This window comes from Scyliorhinus torazame, chromosome 2 (genome assembly GCF_047496885.1).
Source record: "Scyliorhinus torazame isolate Kashiwa2021f chromosome 2, sScyTor2.1, whole genome shotgun sequence".
In the NCBI taxonomy this organism is placed as follows: Eukaryota; Metazoa; Chordata; class Chondrichthyes; order Carcharhiniformes; family Scyliorhinidae; genus Scyliorhinus; species Scyliorhinus torazame.
Window position 1 is genome coordinate 112600746 of NC_092708.1, and position 16935 is coordinate 112617680.

At 45.7% G+C, this 16935-nt stretch overlaps 1 protein-coding gene across 4 annotated transcripts in view; it reads left to right on the forward strand.

Moving 5' to 3' along the window:
- Positions 1 to 16935, forward strand: part of kalrna (kalirin RhoGEF kinase a) — a 1210365-nt gene that overhangs the window by 1077230 nt on the left and 116200 nt on the right. For all 4 annotated transcript variants that reach the window (XM_072475613.1, XM_072475615.1, XM_072475625.1 and 1 more), the window contains 5 exons: positions 1149 to 1199; positions 1710 to 1787; positions 5418 to 5603; positions 10645 to 10816; positions 15239 to 15483. In XM_072475613.1, the coding sequence (XP_072331714.1) occupies positions 1149 to 1199; positions 1710 to 1787; positions 5418 to 5603; positions 10645 to 10816; positions 15239 to 15483 (732 nt within the window). The remainder of the gene's footprint in view (positions 1 to 1148; positions 1200 to 1709; positions 1788 to 5417; positions 5604 to 10644; positions 10817 to 15238; positions 15484 to 16935) is intronic.

Consider the following 16935-nt stretch of genomic DNA (forward strand, 5'->3'; position numbering starts at 1 on the left):
CGATCTAATTGGATCTATTCCTGCAGACACTCTTATGCCACTGAACACAAGAATGATTAATTCTGCTAACAATATATTTTTCATGAACAAAGCTATCTTTGAGGCAGTTAGTGCAGTCCCATTACCAGAACGATCCAACATGCAGCCTGATAATGTTTGGAGCCCTTAAATGCATAAACAAAAATGTCTCACACTCTGGGGAGCCTTGTGACTGATGAGGCAGTTTCCAGAAGCACTGTAAATTTGAATCTGCTAATTTGATAAGCTACCACGTGGACATATAGGTCACTGTCCAGCAAATTTCAGCAAGGAACCAGTTTTTAAGAAAGCAGATTCAAATGTCCTGCACCCTGAGGAACTATGTTACATCACGGATCTCCAGAGTGAAGGTCATTTCAATCTTGTTAAATTAGCCAGAAAGGAGGACAAATTGGTCACTGGTGACAAATGCTGGCACTGACTCCACCATGAGCAAGACAATAACACAGAATTAGCATGTATTTACACACTAAAACCGACGAGCTGTTAGCACCCCACTCTTGAAGTTGATATCTATGAGTCGACGTCCAACCCAGTAGGAGCTTAATCATTTGCATTTGAATCATGCAGTACAAATGGCAGAGCAGTGGATTGTCCTAAATTGGTCACAGGCCACCATATCTCAAGACCAGCAAACCATGGGGGTCAATTGGTCACTCCAGCACAGCTCCCCAGTCGGGAGGCCCAACCCATTCAGAGGGCCAGGTCTCAGTGACATGCGGCTGGTGAGCTGTGGGAGAAAACCTATGACAGCCTGTAAATTTATTCCATTGGGAGATGGAATGTCCATTGACAAAAGCATTATTTATATATTTATCCCATATATTAAGTTGCCAAGTTTGTGTTCATGCAGTGCAGGTGCTAATGAACAGTAGGAAGCTGTTGAAATACGATTTGTAGCGATAGAAATTGTCGATAAAATCATAGATTCTGACAGTGCAGAAGGTGGCCATTTGGCCCATCAAGTCTACAGCAACCCTCCGAAAGAGCACTCCATCTAGGCCCATGCCCCCACCACACCCCCGTAACCCCACCTCGCCTTTTGGACAATAAGGGGCAATTTACCATGGCCAATCCACCTAACCTGAACATCTTTGGACTTGTTACAGGACTTTCTGAAATTCAGTGAAAAAGCTGGACAGGAATGTTCGGAGATTGAGGTAAAACCTATTCTTCAGCTGACAAACGTTTTACTTTTTCTTTGTTTCGTTTTTCTTGTGTTTCTACTACAATATAAAATTAAATTGTATTTTAACTGTTAGACTGTCATACAATAAATCTTGAAACCAATACTTATTGAATCATGAAGTATTACAAGCATCCATATTTTGCAGGAATATTTTCTTTACTGAAACAATAAGGAAGCTGGTAAACTCATTGCAACTAATACACAATACTTAAAAATACAGTATAAACTAATCATTCCTGCATTATGACATTAGATTCTGGCTTAGTGCTTATATACCAATTTCAATGTTTAGAGTTACTGATACTATCATTTTACAAGCTATTTGGAAAAATGCAATTTAATATAATCAGCAGAATTGAAAGCAAATCTGTTGGTTGGATTCTAAAAACTATTGCTCTCAATGATCAGCAAAAAAAACTTCTGTTTGGAAAAGCTGATGTCACCAGAAGCCCATAATGTTTACGTTGTGTTTTATTAACAGAAAGCTGCAAATGTGATGTATCTTGTGCCAAAACGCTGCAATGATATGATGAATTTGGGGAGACTTGAGGATTTTGAGGTGAGGTTTTTATTTTCAGTTCTCTCTCTATCATAATTTATGACATAAGCAGACCAGAAATTTATACCCATCAAGTTGTATGATTTGAATTTTAACAATTATAACAGCTGGGGCTGGATTTTAATTTGAGAGGCAGGTAGCGGGAGTCAGGAAATTTCCCAGCTTGGCGCACCCACCTCTGGAGAAAGTGCCTCGAATGGCATGATTTTCATTTGGGTGGTGTGTGTGTGGTGGTGGTGGTGGGGAGAGGGGGGGGGGGGGGGGGTGGAAGAGTTGGTTGGTGGGGGGGGGGGGGGGCGGGGGGGAGTTGCTGCCGCATGCTGGAGTCAGACCTGATGCACCCAGATGCAGATCAGAGGTGGCCACAGGAGCTGTTGGGTGCCAAGGCGGGCTGGTTAAAAGACTTGCCTCGGTTCTCTGAGATTTTCTCCCAGTTGTGTTGCTCGATATTAGGTCCTCCAGCCCTCACCTCTCACACAGTGGCGACCGGATCCCTTATTATCGAAGGTCCACGGAGTTGGGGAGACTCTGTGAAAATCCAGTCCATGGATTTTGGGATTCATTTTTAATTTTGGAAAGAGGTTGGATGCGAGAGGACCTTTCACGCTGCTTGTCCAAAGTTTCCGCGAAGAGGCAACCAGCAGACTGAGCCATTTTAACAATATAAAAGCATAGAAAATAGAGAGGAGGAATAGCTGAACAATTACACACAGGTTTTAGGATTAACACAGATTACAAATGGTTTCATTAACACATAGTCCCTTTTAAGCGCACAATATGACTGTGAACAAATACACTCTCCACTCTGAATCTCAAATGAATGTTTGTGGATCTCTACTCAGAATCCCCCCAAATAATTGTCAATTAAGAGTTTCCAAACTCCACTCTCAAAAACAAGCTTAAAATTCTTCTTTCAAGGGGTGGCACGGTGGCGCAGTGTTTAGCACTGCTGCCTTACGGCGCTGAGGACCCGGTTTTGATCCCGGCATCGGTCACTGTCCGTGTGGAGTTTTCACATTCTCCCCCTGTCTACATGAGTCTCATCCCCACAAGCAAAGATGTGCAGGGTATGTGAATTGGCCACGCTACATTGCCACTTAATTGGAATTGTTTTTTAAAATCTCCTCTCATAATTATGCTTTCCCTTAGCGGTTTGCATTCTGAAATCCAGATCAAGTTCCAAATTATACTTTTAAACAAAGATTCCGCTCCACATTTAACAGTAAATCCAGTCCAGGATGTTACACCAACCTCTTTTGGGTTTCCTTGCCTTGACTGCTGTGCAAACTGCTCACAATTTCCTTACCTCTCAATTCCCAGACTATTAAAATGACATCAAAGGTCTATCTCTGAAACCTGCTGTCCCAATTGCTGCTTGCAACTGTCTCCTTAACTCAAAACACTTGGTTTACTTTTCCTCGCATTCTTCTGTGCAATACATTGGTCTCTGTTCTCTTAATACCGGTCGTCTTAAACACTCCTTCCGTCCCAATTCCCTGAAAGTCTAGACTGTAACTTGTACTTTAGGAAGCCTGCCTCATTGTAGCTCCCATCTTGATCAGTCTTTCTTCTGGCAGAATTGAGAGATGTTCACTCCCCAAGGCCTTATCTCCAACTGCTCTCAAATTCAGCTAAAACTAAAACTTAAAAGCTTCTCTACTATACAAGGCCCCCGTTGCTCAGCAACACAAACATGCTTATGCCTTTTATTTATTCTTCAGATCTCAGCCCTCTCAAAGCACACTAGAAGCACAGTTGGAACTTAACCAACCCCCACACATACAAACACCTGTGTCCAGCATGAATCTAACTATAGGTTTTACCCTTTTTGGCTCAGAAATATTAAACTAAACCCACTTCAAACTATACCTTATTTCTAATATAAATCCCTTAAAACGACCTTTGTTTTCCTAACAATATTACTGTTGATCTGAAATTCCTTCCAGCTGAAGGAATGGACTTTTGGGTGTTTTGTCACAAAAACCAATAGCAGTAAATTCAGTGTGGCAGGGAGGTACAGATTGACCTGCAGCGAGGCAGACGGGTTTTCTGGGGACTATAGGAGGATTTGATTTGATTTGATTTATTGTCACATGTACAGTGAAAAGTATTTTCCTGCGGCCGAGGGAATGTACACAGTACGTACATCGTAGACAAAAAGAATAATCAACAGAGAACATTGACAAATGGTACATCGACAAACAGTGATTGGTTACAGTGTGGAAAAAGGGGCCAAACAAAGCAAATACATGAGCAAGAGCAGCATAGGGCGTCGTGAATAGTGTTCTTACAGGGAACAGATCAGACCGAGGGGGAGTCGTTGAGGAGTCTTGTAGCTGTGGTAAGAAGCTGCTCCTTTGTCTGGATGTGCAGGTCTTCAGACTTCTGTATCTTCTGTCTGATGGAAGGGTCTGGAAAAAGGCAATGCCTGTGTGGGAGGGGTCTCTGATAATACTGTCTGCCTGGAGAATGCGTTTTTTAAAAAATCTCTTACGGACTGCTGGTTGAGCCATTCAGCTTCAGGTACTGGAGTGTGTGAGGCACTTCAAATTTTCATTAGGGACTTATGCCTGTCATAGTACCATGATTGCCAAAGGAATCTAAAGTGAATAGTTTTTATTTACTTTCAAAACTTCACCAGTGCAACAAAGTTACGCTCTGATATTTTTTCATGTCAACTGTGGGAACAGTACCATACATAAGAGTATCCAGAAGGTGGAAGGAACCTTGGTGCAATTTTCATGAGGTGCAATGCCTCCTCTTCAATTTTAAATATCCCTAAAGCTACACTTATGAGATGAGCTTATTTCCAAACTGTTGGTGATCTTATTTGGGACTGGATATATTCATTTTAATTCATTCTCTGTTGAAAAGCTGTTTTTTTGAATTTCTGGTTAAATTTACATTTCTTTGATAATGTTGCACTACTAACAAAAGTACATAACATTCGTATGAACCATCATTTGGTGGATGATCTCTGAAGTCTCATTCCACAAATTCCAATAACTGAATGCTGGTGATGTGTAATCTTGAGCACAGATGCACAGTCTGAATTAGTTATTATTTTAGAATTCAGTAAAGTTGGGATTTTGAAATCAGAATGGGGAGACTTGTGTATAAGTGGTGAACAAAATCTGGGCTAATATATTACAGGATAAACTATGGCGTGCTATTACGTGATCAAAGATGTTTATGTCTACCTTCCCCTTCACAGTTTCAATCCAGCTATCCATCAGAGGCGAGCAAGCCCCCTATTCCTCTGTGTCCATCTTTTAATCCGCTTTCTACAGTAGTAGAAGCATAAAGGCAGATTCTGATGAAATGTCATCAACTTGAGACATTAACTCAGTTTATTTCTCCACAGATTCTGCCAGCCCTGCTGAATGTTTCCAGCATTTATTGTTTTTATTTCAGATTCCCAGCATCAGCAGTATTTTGCTCTCATAAAAGCAGATTGCCTGTCAGTTCCATATCAGGGAGTACAGAATGGAATGATCGTTAGGGGGTTAAATCTCAAAGAGGAAGCAAAGAAAAAATCATTTTGGAAATGGGGTGCGGAAATATTTTTGTTTGAACATGAGATAATGGCAGACAAAATTGAGTCAACTCTGAATGATTTGTTATTTGCAGGGCAAAATCACAGCACAAGGGAAATTACTACAGCAGGATACATTCTATGTCACTGAACAAGATTCTGGAGTTCTTTCCAGAAGTAAGGAACGAAGGGTCTTCCTCTTTGAACAGATTGTAATCTTCAGTGAGCTACTGAACAAGGGTTCCTCAACTCCAAGGTATCAGTACAAGAACAGCATTAAGGTAAATATCCTAAAGGATGAATCAAATATTGCATCAGAGTGACATTCACAATCAATCCACAGTCATCCGCCCATAGGGCGGCACGGTAGCATGGTGGTTAGCACAATTGCTTCAGGTGGGGCTGGAGGACAGCCCCGAGGCCTGCTGTGAAAATTAACACGACTGTTGCTTCACATGTATCAGGTGTGACATGTTTTAGCTTTCCGGTGGCGTTATGTAGGGGGAACGTATGCATGAATTGGCTCCTGCTGGAAAACTGCACTTTTAGCCCTTTCCTTTTAGTTCTAAGGGGTATTTTCTTTTGAAAACCCACATATTTAATGGATTAAGGAGCCAATGTAGGTGAAATGCCCAGAAAAGACAGGGGGAAAAGGATAGAAAGTAGAAGTTCGTCGACAGAGTTGGAGACCTCCTGGGGCTCATCGACGGAAAAGGTGGCGGAGGCAGCCTCTGTGGCTCCGACCACTCCACTAGCGGCCGAGATGCTTATGAGCACTTGACGACAGTATTTGATAAACACTGGCAGGTTGCGTCGGGGAACCTTCGCAAAAATCGATGGACGAGGCCTTTGCTCCCATCCGAATGGCGTGGAGAGGACCAACGAAACAGTGAAGGCCCACAATAAAAGACAAGGTGGCGGCCTTTTTGAGGCATAATGACCAGATTGCCTCACTGGAAGCAGAGATATCTCTGGTGAAAATCATTCCAGGAGGCAAAACTTGTGGGGCTGCCAGAGGGGAGGGAAGCTGGTGGGGGAGGGTGTAGTCACATCCTCTCCTGAGTTGGACCAAGCCCACTGTACACTCTGGCAGAGGCTTTGCCCTGGGGAACTACCATGTGCGGTAATTAAAAAGTTTCATAACTTAATAGAAAAGGAGCGGGTCCTGAGATGGATAAGGGAGCATCGCCACTACAAATGGGAAGGCCATACCATCTGGTTCTACCAGGACATGGGAATGGAGCTGGCGAAGAAGAAGGATGCGTTCAACAAAGGCAAGGCTGCCCTGTACAAAAGTGGAGACCAGTTTGGACTGGTGTATCCAGCGCAGCTAAGAGTGACTTTTGAGGGAAAGGACGATTATTTTGATGCACCGTTAGAGGCGACTCCTTTGTAAAAAAACATGGATCAGGCACAGTATGATTGAGTTTTGGGGGTATTGGGGACGGGCCTGTTGAATTGTTGACTTGTTGGAGTTCCATGTTCATGCTTTCATTTTCCAGTTCTTGTTGAATGTTTTACAGTTTGGGCTTACGTTTGGGGTTTAGGTTCCGTTGTGAAGGCCATGAAGAATCCAACATGAACGTGTTGAGTCAAACAGAAAGTAACTTTATTTACAACAATATGTACACAGTAGTTCACTACTGGTTCCCTCTCTAGCCAGTACCACACTGACCAGCTCTATTTATACAGCTGCACAGCTAATTATCACCGCCCCCCCCCACTCCCTCATATTACTCAAGGAGCATGGGGTAACCAATTGTCCCCAGCCAATAGGATCTGGACAGGTGGGGTTCTGCACTGATTGTTAAGAGAATATATAGCTCGCTATTGGGGCGCAATGTTTTAAGGGGTTTTTATATTTGTTTTTTTTGGTAATCATTTTTTCACTCTAGATGGGAGCTGCCCTGCTAACCAAAGAGTTAGCTAACGGGAGCAGTGTTGAGGATTTGGCTGTAGCTCATTATAGTAGTTCTGTTTTAGATAATGAGCTTGGTGTTCTTGTTTTGTTTAGATTTATTAGAAGTAGGTTTTAGTTGTTTATATTCGCCTTGCTGTTATCTGTATGTATATTTGGGTGTGGCAGTGTTTGAGGGTGAGGATGAAGCGGGTGGGGGGGGGGGGGGTGTTGAGGTAGTTTGCTGACGGTTACTCCAAATTGTTCTTTGTTTGATCTTGTGATTTGGTTTGGATTTGGTTTGGTGGCCACCTTGGGTGGGCGTGGTTGCTGTACCTTCCAAGTATCTATTGGATCATCCATCTTGGTGGAAATGGCTGACTCCGGGTTGCGGGAGGGTGGGGGGGCTCCCAATTCGTTAGATCACCTGGAATATCAGGAGGTTGGGGGTCCTCATGTCATTCTTATATTTGGAGAAGGTCAAGTACACCATCAGGGGGTCGGTAGAAGGGTCCTACCTAAGATGGCAGCCATTCATTTCCTTTTTTAAAGAGCTAGTCACCGTCAATTGTTGAGGGGTTTAGTTTAGTATTTTAGAGTTACGTTAAAAGATGCATTTTCTCGTTAATCTTGTTTCTTGTGTAACTCTGGTGGGTTCTTTTGTATGACTTTGCTTTATATGAAAATTTCCATTCCCCAAGCTAAAGGATGTGACCTAATCAGTGCTCCTCACTCTACTTGATCTTCTGTGGTCAAGTGCTAAGTCCCTAGGATGCACATCAAGAATGGAGGCAGTCTGCTGCTTTCCACACCCTATAGTCATTGGTGCCCTTGCGGACGTCCTCTGGAGGGCGTGGAGCCGGAGGGCCCCGGATGACCTACTGGTCAGTATGGTATGGGCAGCACGGTAGCACAAGTGTATAGCACTGTGGCTTCACAACGCCAGGGTCCCAGGTTCGATTCCCCACTGGGTCACTGTCTGTGCGGAGTCTGCATGTTCTCCCTGTGTCTGGGTGGGTTTCCTCCGGGTGCTCCGGTTTCCTCCCACAGTCCAATGACGTGCAGGTTAGGTGTATTGTCCATGATAAGTTGCCGTTAGTAACCACAAAGGTGAGGAAGGGTTATTGGGTTACGGGGATAGGGCCGAATTGCCTCCTTCTGCACTGTATGTTCTATGTTTGGAGTATTGCGTGCAATTCTGGTCGCCGCATTATAGGAAGGATGTGGAAGCATTGGAAAGGATGCAGAGGAGATTTACAAGAATGTTGCCTGGTATGGAGGAAAGATCTTATGAGGAAAGGCTGAGCGACTTGAGGCTGTTTTTGTTAGAGAGAAGAAGGTTGAGAGGAGACTTAATTGAGGCATACAAGATGATTAGAGGATTGGATAAGGTGGACAGTGAGAGCCTGTTTCCTCGGATGGTGATGTCTAGCACGAGGTGACATAGCTTTAAATTGAGGGGAGATAGATATAGGACAGAGGTCAGAGGTAGGTTCTTTACTCGGAGAGTAGTAAGGGCGTGGAATGCCCTGCCTGCAACAGTAGTGGACTCGCCAACACTAAGGGCATTCAAATGGTCATTGGATAGATATATGGACGATAAGGGAATAGTGTGTATGGCTTTAGAGTGGTTTCACAGGCCGGCACAACATCGAGGGCCGAAGGGCCTGTACTGCGTTGTAATGTTCTATGGTGTCACAGCCATTGCCATGCCACCCTGTTCTGCCCATTGCCCGTGAGATGCACCGGTGTCAGGTTGTGTGGGGCGGGGGGGTGGATTCAGAAGAACTGGAGACCACTATAGTTTCTTTGCTGGCAGGCCCTGGGTTGGACTCCAGCGCTTCTTCCTCGAGGGTGCCCGTTGGGTCCTTGCTGACTCAATGGGAGGGAGAGTGTCCAGAAATGTCTGTGTCATCTGGCTCTGCCAGTCCTAGAGGCGCCCCGTTGTCTGCACCATGATCTCGACACCCTCAGCGATGGTCCACAGTGACTGGGCCATCTGTGCCTGGGACATGTCCCTCATCGACTGGGACATGATGATGAGGCCCTCAGCCATGGTCATCACAGACTGAGCTATGCCTTGGTCACCACCACTCAAGGCCGGAATGGTGTGCTCTCGGTTTTCCACTGTGATCGCTCCCTGGCAGTATTGGCATGGCTGCCACGCGTTGCCAGCAACATCTGCTGGTGCCTGAAGGTTTTGGGCTCCTCCAACCGACCTTGCAGTCGCTGGAATGTCAGCAACATCACCCCCTGAATCTCATGGCTCAGTCCTATCATCTGCAGTGGGAGAACATTGTCCATAGGCTCGACATCTGGCTGGGACCCAGCTGTGTCCCAGAATCCAGCAAACGTCTGACTGCTGCCTCCCTGAGATATTCCTGCCTCCACCTTATGTGGAGCTATGTCGTACTCACCAGATAGTGCTAAAGCCTGACTACTAATGTGACTCACGGAGGTGTGTGTCTCTGCGCTGGTAGAACGTGGGGCTGATAGCTGTTATGCATCACCGATGTTTTCCTCAGAGCTCTCCTCCGAGGTGGTCTCTTGGGTGGCTGGGGTGGGTACGACGCCGGAAGGCCTGGCCTCATCAGATAGAGATCCTGTAAGACAATGGACCTGTGGTCAGTGAGAGGGAAAGGTTAATTTTGTGGGAAATTAACAGCTCAAGAGACAGGTCATCTAGGTGAAGGGACAGTGGATCCTCACCTCTCTGGCTCAGGCCGACCTCACTGTCAGTCACTGCTCCCTTCTCGCATAAATCCGGGATCTCTAGGGTCCGTTGCTCATAGAGGGTGAGGACCCAGATCCCTGGGACTCCTCCCCAGTCTTTGCCCTTTCCCTCTTACGGACTATCTTCTCCTGCGGGGACAAAGAGAGGACATTGTGAGCAGCACGCTTGAGGATCGGGGGGTTCATAGCAGATTGCATGTGTGGGCACCGCACCTAGACATGAAGGGGTTGTGCTGGTGGGTGCCAGGTGGTTCTGTGGAACAAGCTTGAAGATCAGATGTTGGGAGGGTGCGAGGTGTCAGCCAGGCGATTGTGGGGGAGCAGGGGGTGTTTGGGAATTTGAAAGCTGCCAGGTGGATCTGATGCCAGGAGAGAGGCGGTAACTTATCCTTGCAGCTTGTTGCAGGCTGTTTGTCTTCTTCCGACATTGGGCAGCAGTCCTCCTGGTCATGCTGCCTGCACTCACTGCAGCGAGGGAGGTCATTTCTGGGACTAAGTGCAGTTGAATGCAGGTCGAGATCTTGCCAATACAGCCGACGGGAAACTGCCAAAATGACCCTTTATAATTTTTTGGCTGAATCGCGCTCCATATCTCATCAAAGAAGCTTGCTAAGATCTGTTGAGTTTTCAAAAATGTTAAATTGATGCAGATTTTCAGCAAATGTTGCAATTCCTTTCTTGATCTGTTTCAGATGAGTTACCTTAATATTGAGGAAAATGTGGAAAACGAACTGTGCAAGTTTGCTCTAATATCCCGTGGAACGTTTGAACGGTTCATCTTACAGGCACCAAGCATTGAAGTCTGGCAGGCTTGGGTTCAGGATATTAATCTGGTTCTCGACGCTCAGCGAAATTTCTTAAATGGTATGCAGATCGAGTGTCTTATTTCTTCTGTCCTCCACATTGTACTTACTGTACATTTCAGATTTGAAAGCTTATAACTAGAATTCAAGTAAACTGTACATTACTGACTTACTTGCCACCAGGCCCTGAAGTTGCATCTTTCTGTATTTTTTCTTCCTTTCGCCCCTCATGTCCTCACCATGCTCATTATGTCCATGAGACCCACCTGCTGCCTCAACCCTATCCCCATTAAGTTGCTGACTGCCAATTTCCCCTCCTGGTCCTCCTGTTAATCGATAGTTAACATATTCTCTCTTCAGGTGCTGTCATCATCGCTCACCTCAATAAAATCCCCCACGGCACAGGCCCGCCCGCGGATCGGTGGGCCCCCGTCGCGGGCCAGGCCACCGTGGGGAGCACCCCCCGGGGCCAGATCACCCCAGAGATGGCTACCTTGCCATCTCCAATCTTTCTTTTTTCTCCCAAGTCCTTGAGCATGTTGTAGACTCCCAAATCCTTATCTGTCTTTCCTGGAACTCTATATTTGAATCCCTCCAATCAGGTTTCCACCCCTGCCGTAGTACCAAAACAGCTCTTACCAAAATGACATCCTGTATGATTGTTACAGAAGTAAACTTTCCTGCCTTGTCAGCTGACTATTCCATCCTCCTCCACGCCTCTCTGCTCTTATCCAACTGGGTGGGACTGTTCTCACCTGGTTCCATTCTGATCTATCTACCAAACCCAGGGTGTCACTTGCAATGGCAACTCTTACAGCTTCCCACAATTGCCGCTGTTGATCTCCAAGTACCTCACCTTGCCCTCCCCCTATTTCTTATCTAAATGCTGCCCTTGGCAACATCATCTGAAAGCACAGCGTTAGTTTTCAAACGTTCACTGACAAGACCACCACTTCTCTTGACTCCTCCACTGTTGCTAAGTTAGAGGACTGCTTATCCTACTTCCAGTAATGGATGAGGAAATCGTTGCTCCAATTAAATATTAGGAAAACTGAGGCTAGTGTTTTTGGTCCCCCTTGAAACTTTATTCCCCAGCTACCAACCTCATCCCTCTCGTTGGCAACAGTCTGAGAGTAAACGCTCCCACAACATTGGTGTTATTTGGTTCAAAGATGACTACATATTCATCATAGCACCTACGGCATCTCTAAGACAACCTTTTCCACCCCCATAACATCATCCAACTTTACCCTGTCTCAGATCATCTGCTGCTGAAACCTTCGTTCTTCCTTTGTTACCACTCGAGGTGACTATTCAAATGCAATCCTGGTTGGTCTGCCACATTCTGCCCTCTGTAAACTTGAGGTTCACCAGAATTCTGCTACCCAGTTCTTGATATGCAACAAGTTCCATTCGCCTCCTACCCCTGAGCTCACTGACCTAGTTTGGGTCCGTGTCAAACAACGACTCGATTATAAAATTCTCATCCTTGTTTTCAAATTCCCCCATGGCAACTCCCCTCCCCATTTCTCTGATCTTGGGTGGGATTCTCCCCTACCCGGCAGGGCAGGGGTTCCCGGCGGGATGGAGTGGCGTGAACCACTTCGGCGTCAGGCCACCCCAAAGGTGCGGATTCCTCCACACCTTTAGGGGCCAAGCCTGCACTTTTAGAGGCTAGGCCCGCCCCGGAGTGGTTGGCGCCCCGCCGGCTGGCGTGGAAGGCCTTTGGCACCACGCCAGCTGGGGCCGAAAGGACTCCGCCAGCCGGCGGGAGTCCACGCATGCGCGGGAGCGTCAGCGGCTGCTGGGGTGGGTCACCTACGCATCGGCCATCGCGGAAACCTACATGGCCGACGTGTAGTAAAAGAGTGCCCCCACGGCACAGGCCCGCCCGCGGATCGGTGGGCCCCGGTCGCGGGCCAGGCCACCGTGGGGGGCACCCCCCGGGGCCAGATCACCCCGCGCCCCCCCCCCCCCCAGGACCTCGGAGGCCGCTCGCGCCGCCAGGTCCCGCTGGTAAGGACCAGCATAATTCACGCCGGCGGGACCAGCATTGCAGCAGCGGTACTTCGGCCCATCCGGTGCCGGAGAATTCGGTGGCCGTCGGGGTGTTGGAGAATCCCGCCCCTTATCTTGCCCCATGGCCCTCCAAAATATCTCCATTCATGTACCTCTGGTTTCTTGAGCACTCCATATCTAATTAATCCAATATAACGGATGCAGCTTTAGCTGCCTGAAACTTAAGCTCTGGAATTCCCTCCCTATACACCTCCACCTCTCCTAACATCTTACATGATCACCAAACCCCATCAACTTGACAGGTGAAACTCTCCAGTTTCAAGGTGGCAAGTCTTGTTCAAGTGGAATTTCTGTGTGTCATGTTTGCATATAATTTGGAATTGCAATGAGATAATTTATTCACGATGGAAGTATGGGGAAAGTAGGATTTTAGAAATGTTTCCATTAAAACAGGAATTGCAATTAAGCAAATTTCAAATAAATGTGTACGACTGCATAAGAACAAGAGTAGATCATTAACCCCCTTCAACCTGTTCCACTATTCAATTCGAATCTCGCTGATCTGTATCTTAACCCCATTTATCCAGTTTTAGTCCATATCCTTTGACATCATAATCCAATAAAATTCTATCTATCTCAGACTTGAAAATTTCAATTGTCTCAATATCCACAGCTTTTGGGGAGCAAATTCTACACTTCAACAATCCTTTGTGTGAAAAGGGCTTCCAGGTTCTTAATAGCTATATTCTGATATCAAGATTATGCACTCTTGGTCAGTATGCCCCCACCAGGAAAAGTAGTTTCTCTGTATCTATCCGAGCCAATCACTTTATCATTTCAAAGACCTCAACCTGTTAAACTGCAGATAATGCAGGGCAACATTATGCAACTTGTCCTCATACTTTAACCTTAACACCCTGGTATCATTCTGGGTAATCCGCAACAAGGCCCTTTGACCCTTTCAAGGCCAACATAACTTTTCCTAAGGTTCAGTACCCAATAACTACAGTCTGTACAAGGTTCTGTCTAATTGAGGTATTACTCCCAACCCCTTTTGAGATCAAAAGCTGCATTCCATTTGCCTTTTGATTCCTTTTTGTCCTGTGCACTGGCTTTTACTGGATATCGAAATACATTTTAGTCCTCTGCAGCGCACAGTTTCTCACCATTAAAAGATATCCTGATTTATTTTTCTCCGATCCAGTGGATAATTTCACTTTCACCACCTAAACTCCTGTGTCAGAGTTTGCCCACTCATTTAGTATGTGCATGTTCTTTTGTAACTCCCTTCTCCCACACATACAAGTTACTTTGCCTCCTAACTAGTTTAATCTAGAAACTTGGATATTCAACTCTCCATTCCTTCATAAATTAAATAGCTTGCAATTATGTATTTTCTAAATATGCAGGACCAGAATTTCTCACGAAAATAGCAGCAACACTAATTGTACTCGCTGTTATTTAAGGGTAAAAATTACAGCAGGTTCAGGTGTGGAGCGAGCGAAAATTCAAAAGTTGTTGTCCATAGTTCAGCAGCTCCATTAGAATCGCACAAAAATCCTGTCCCTTCGTGTTTGCCTTCCTGTTTTTCTTAAGAATTTTCTGTATTTGTCCATTAAACTTGCCACAGAAAGTTATGTCTTGTCATTAGAGGTGTCAGGGCCTGTTCATTCAAGTGTACATGGATTTTTAACAATTTAATAAATGTTAATATCTATCAATCAACCTCTTTGTAATTGAGAATTAACAGGATGGAGTGCCATTCCTTCATCTTTTAATTATTGGATTTTTAAAAAACGCTTAAATAAAACATTTTCTGTTTTTTTCATTTCTGTCTCAACTACATATTTCTTTCCCTCACTTCCTTTTGCTTTCTGTACTTGATTTGACAGTAAATTAAATCTTTTAATCGACTCATCCTGGTTCAGACTCCACTGAGCTTGGGAAAGACTCTTCAATCTGATTAGATAAGGTGGGACTCAATTATTTGACCGTCATCACAGGTTCCAGATCCAGTATAGAGGGTGCTGCACCAAAATGGCTTCCTATTCGCAGTAAGCTCTGGCAATAGCTTACACAAAGGGATAAATTATGTGGCCCCGATGAAATTGGTAAATGGGGTGAGCCATTCAAAGTTCATTGATTTCGGCAGGAGCAGAAAATCCCGCTGGTGGAAAATTCCACCCGAAGTCTGTCTCAAGTATCAATGTCAACATTAACCAGAAAATCCAGCCCTTTCAACATTATGGCCTTCCTAGTAAAAGGCCACATAAGCCACTTATGCGCATGCCAGAAGAACTTTACTTACGACATTGTCCAAGCGATGTTGCTTTACTATTTGAAGAAAATTCATAAGAATCAAAGTTACAAAACAGATTTAAATTTTTTTATGATAATGTCCATCATGTTTATTCTGTACTAAGATTATCTTGGTCCTTCCATAACCTGTTGATCTTTGTTGCAGCACTGCAATCACCAATCGAATACATGAAAAGAGAAAGTGGTAGCCATTCCTTACTCAGAACACAAGCGAGCCGGATACCCCAGCCCAAAACCAGAACACTCTCCTCTTCCCAGGTGGGGTCTGAAAAACCGCCAAAATCATCGGCTCACAATCCATCACTACCAGCGTTAAAGCTATCTACCTCCAATGGCACTGCAAGCTTTGATGACGAACAGCAGTATGGAGACAATTACGAGCAAATCAAGGTACCTGCACAAAAAGGTCCTTCAGCCTTCTACAATAATACATGACTAACCAAAGGAGCTGGCACATCAATAGCTCATGTTGATCGGGCTCTTCACTTGCAAACTTGTTAAGGATTGTTCAATGCTACTGTGTATTCAATCTACCAGCAAACTAATCATTAGAGACTAATACTCTGAAGTAAAGGCGTGGACTGTATTTCCAACAAATTATCAAAATTCATACCAGTACAATTGGTGGTATACTATTAGCAATAAATGAATGTCATTTGTGTGGAGAGGAATCAGAATAGATGAAAGTCTTTTACCAATGAAGTTTCTTAATATTTCACCAGCCTTCAGCTGTTAACAGATATTGGATGAAATTCTCCGCCTCGCGCCGCCGGTAATGGAGTTTCCAGGGAAACGGAGAATACGCATTAGTGAAGACAACGGGATCGGCACCGTACGCTGATTCATTCTCTGCCCCCCCCCCCTTGCTGGTGGCAGGATCGAGGTTCGTGCCCCACGCCCGCGGGAGGATACAACTGGGTCATTAAAACCCATTTGCATCCACTTAGCGGACCAGGCACCATATTCTCCGGGCCTGGATCATTCTCTGGTCCAGGAATCATGTGGGTGAGGATTACTACAGGTCTGGGAAAACGTGGCACTGACATGGTGGACTTCGAAGTGGGCCAAGGGATAACTCCTTAATGGAGTGGCCCAAACGTCCATTCGAGGGCCACCCTCTCTGCACCCTCCCCACAATTAAAATCCGGGGGTGGAGGCTGAATTGAGATGCGGGGAAGGATGCACATCGATGCGAGACCTTGCTATTGTGCTGCCCGCTCAAAATGGTGGCCCGATTGTGGAATCCCTCATAATCTTCGCCATGCATAAATTTGCATGGCTAAAGATTGGGAATCAGGAGCTTAAATCAGTTGCAATTCAGCTCTGGTGGAAGAACATAGGGCACAATCTTCCCAGAAGGGAACAAAGTCCCCGAGTGAGCATGTTTAGCCGTGTGTTTCCAGGCAGTCGCAGTAGCCCCGCTTTTTACAATGGGGAGCACGGCTCGCTGGAACTCCCCATTGTAGCGAGAGATCGGGGCGCTTTTCTGAGGCTCCAAAAGAATCCCTGACCTCCCCACACCCCTACCTCTCTGAACGCAACATGAGATGGTCCCCCGGCCTCTGCACCCCCCAACACCCACGGCGGGCAACCCAGGCCCAATCATGCATATGCAAAAAATGGCAGCTTGGCACCGCACCTGCCAATGCCACCTGGCATCTTGCCAATGCCAGGCCAGCACCCAGGTGGCACCAACAGTGCCAAGGCACCATCCTGCCCAAAGAGCATGCAGCTGGTGGGCTCCAATCCCATTGGGGACACCCACAAATGCTGTTTCATCTGGTCCGCGTTTGTGGGGACCAGTACCAAACAGCCCTCGCCCGAGGTCGCCAAGGCGAAGGG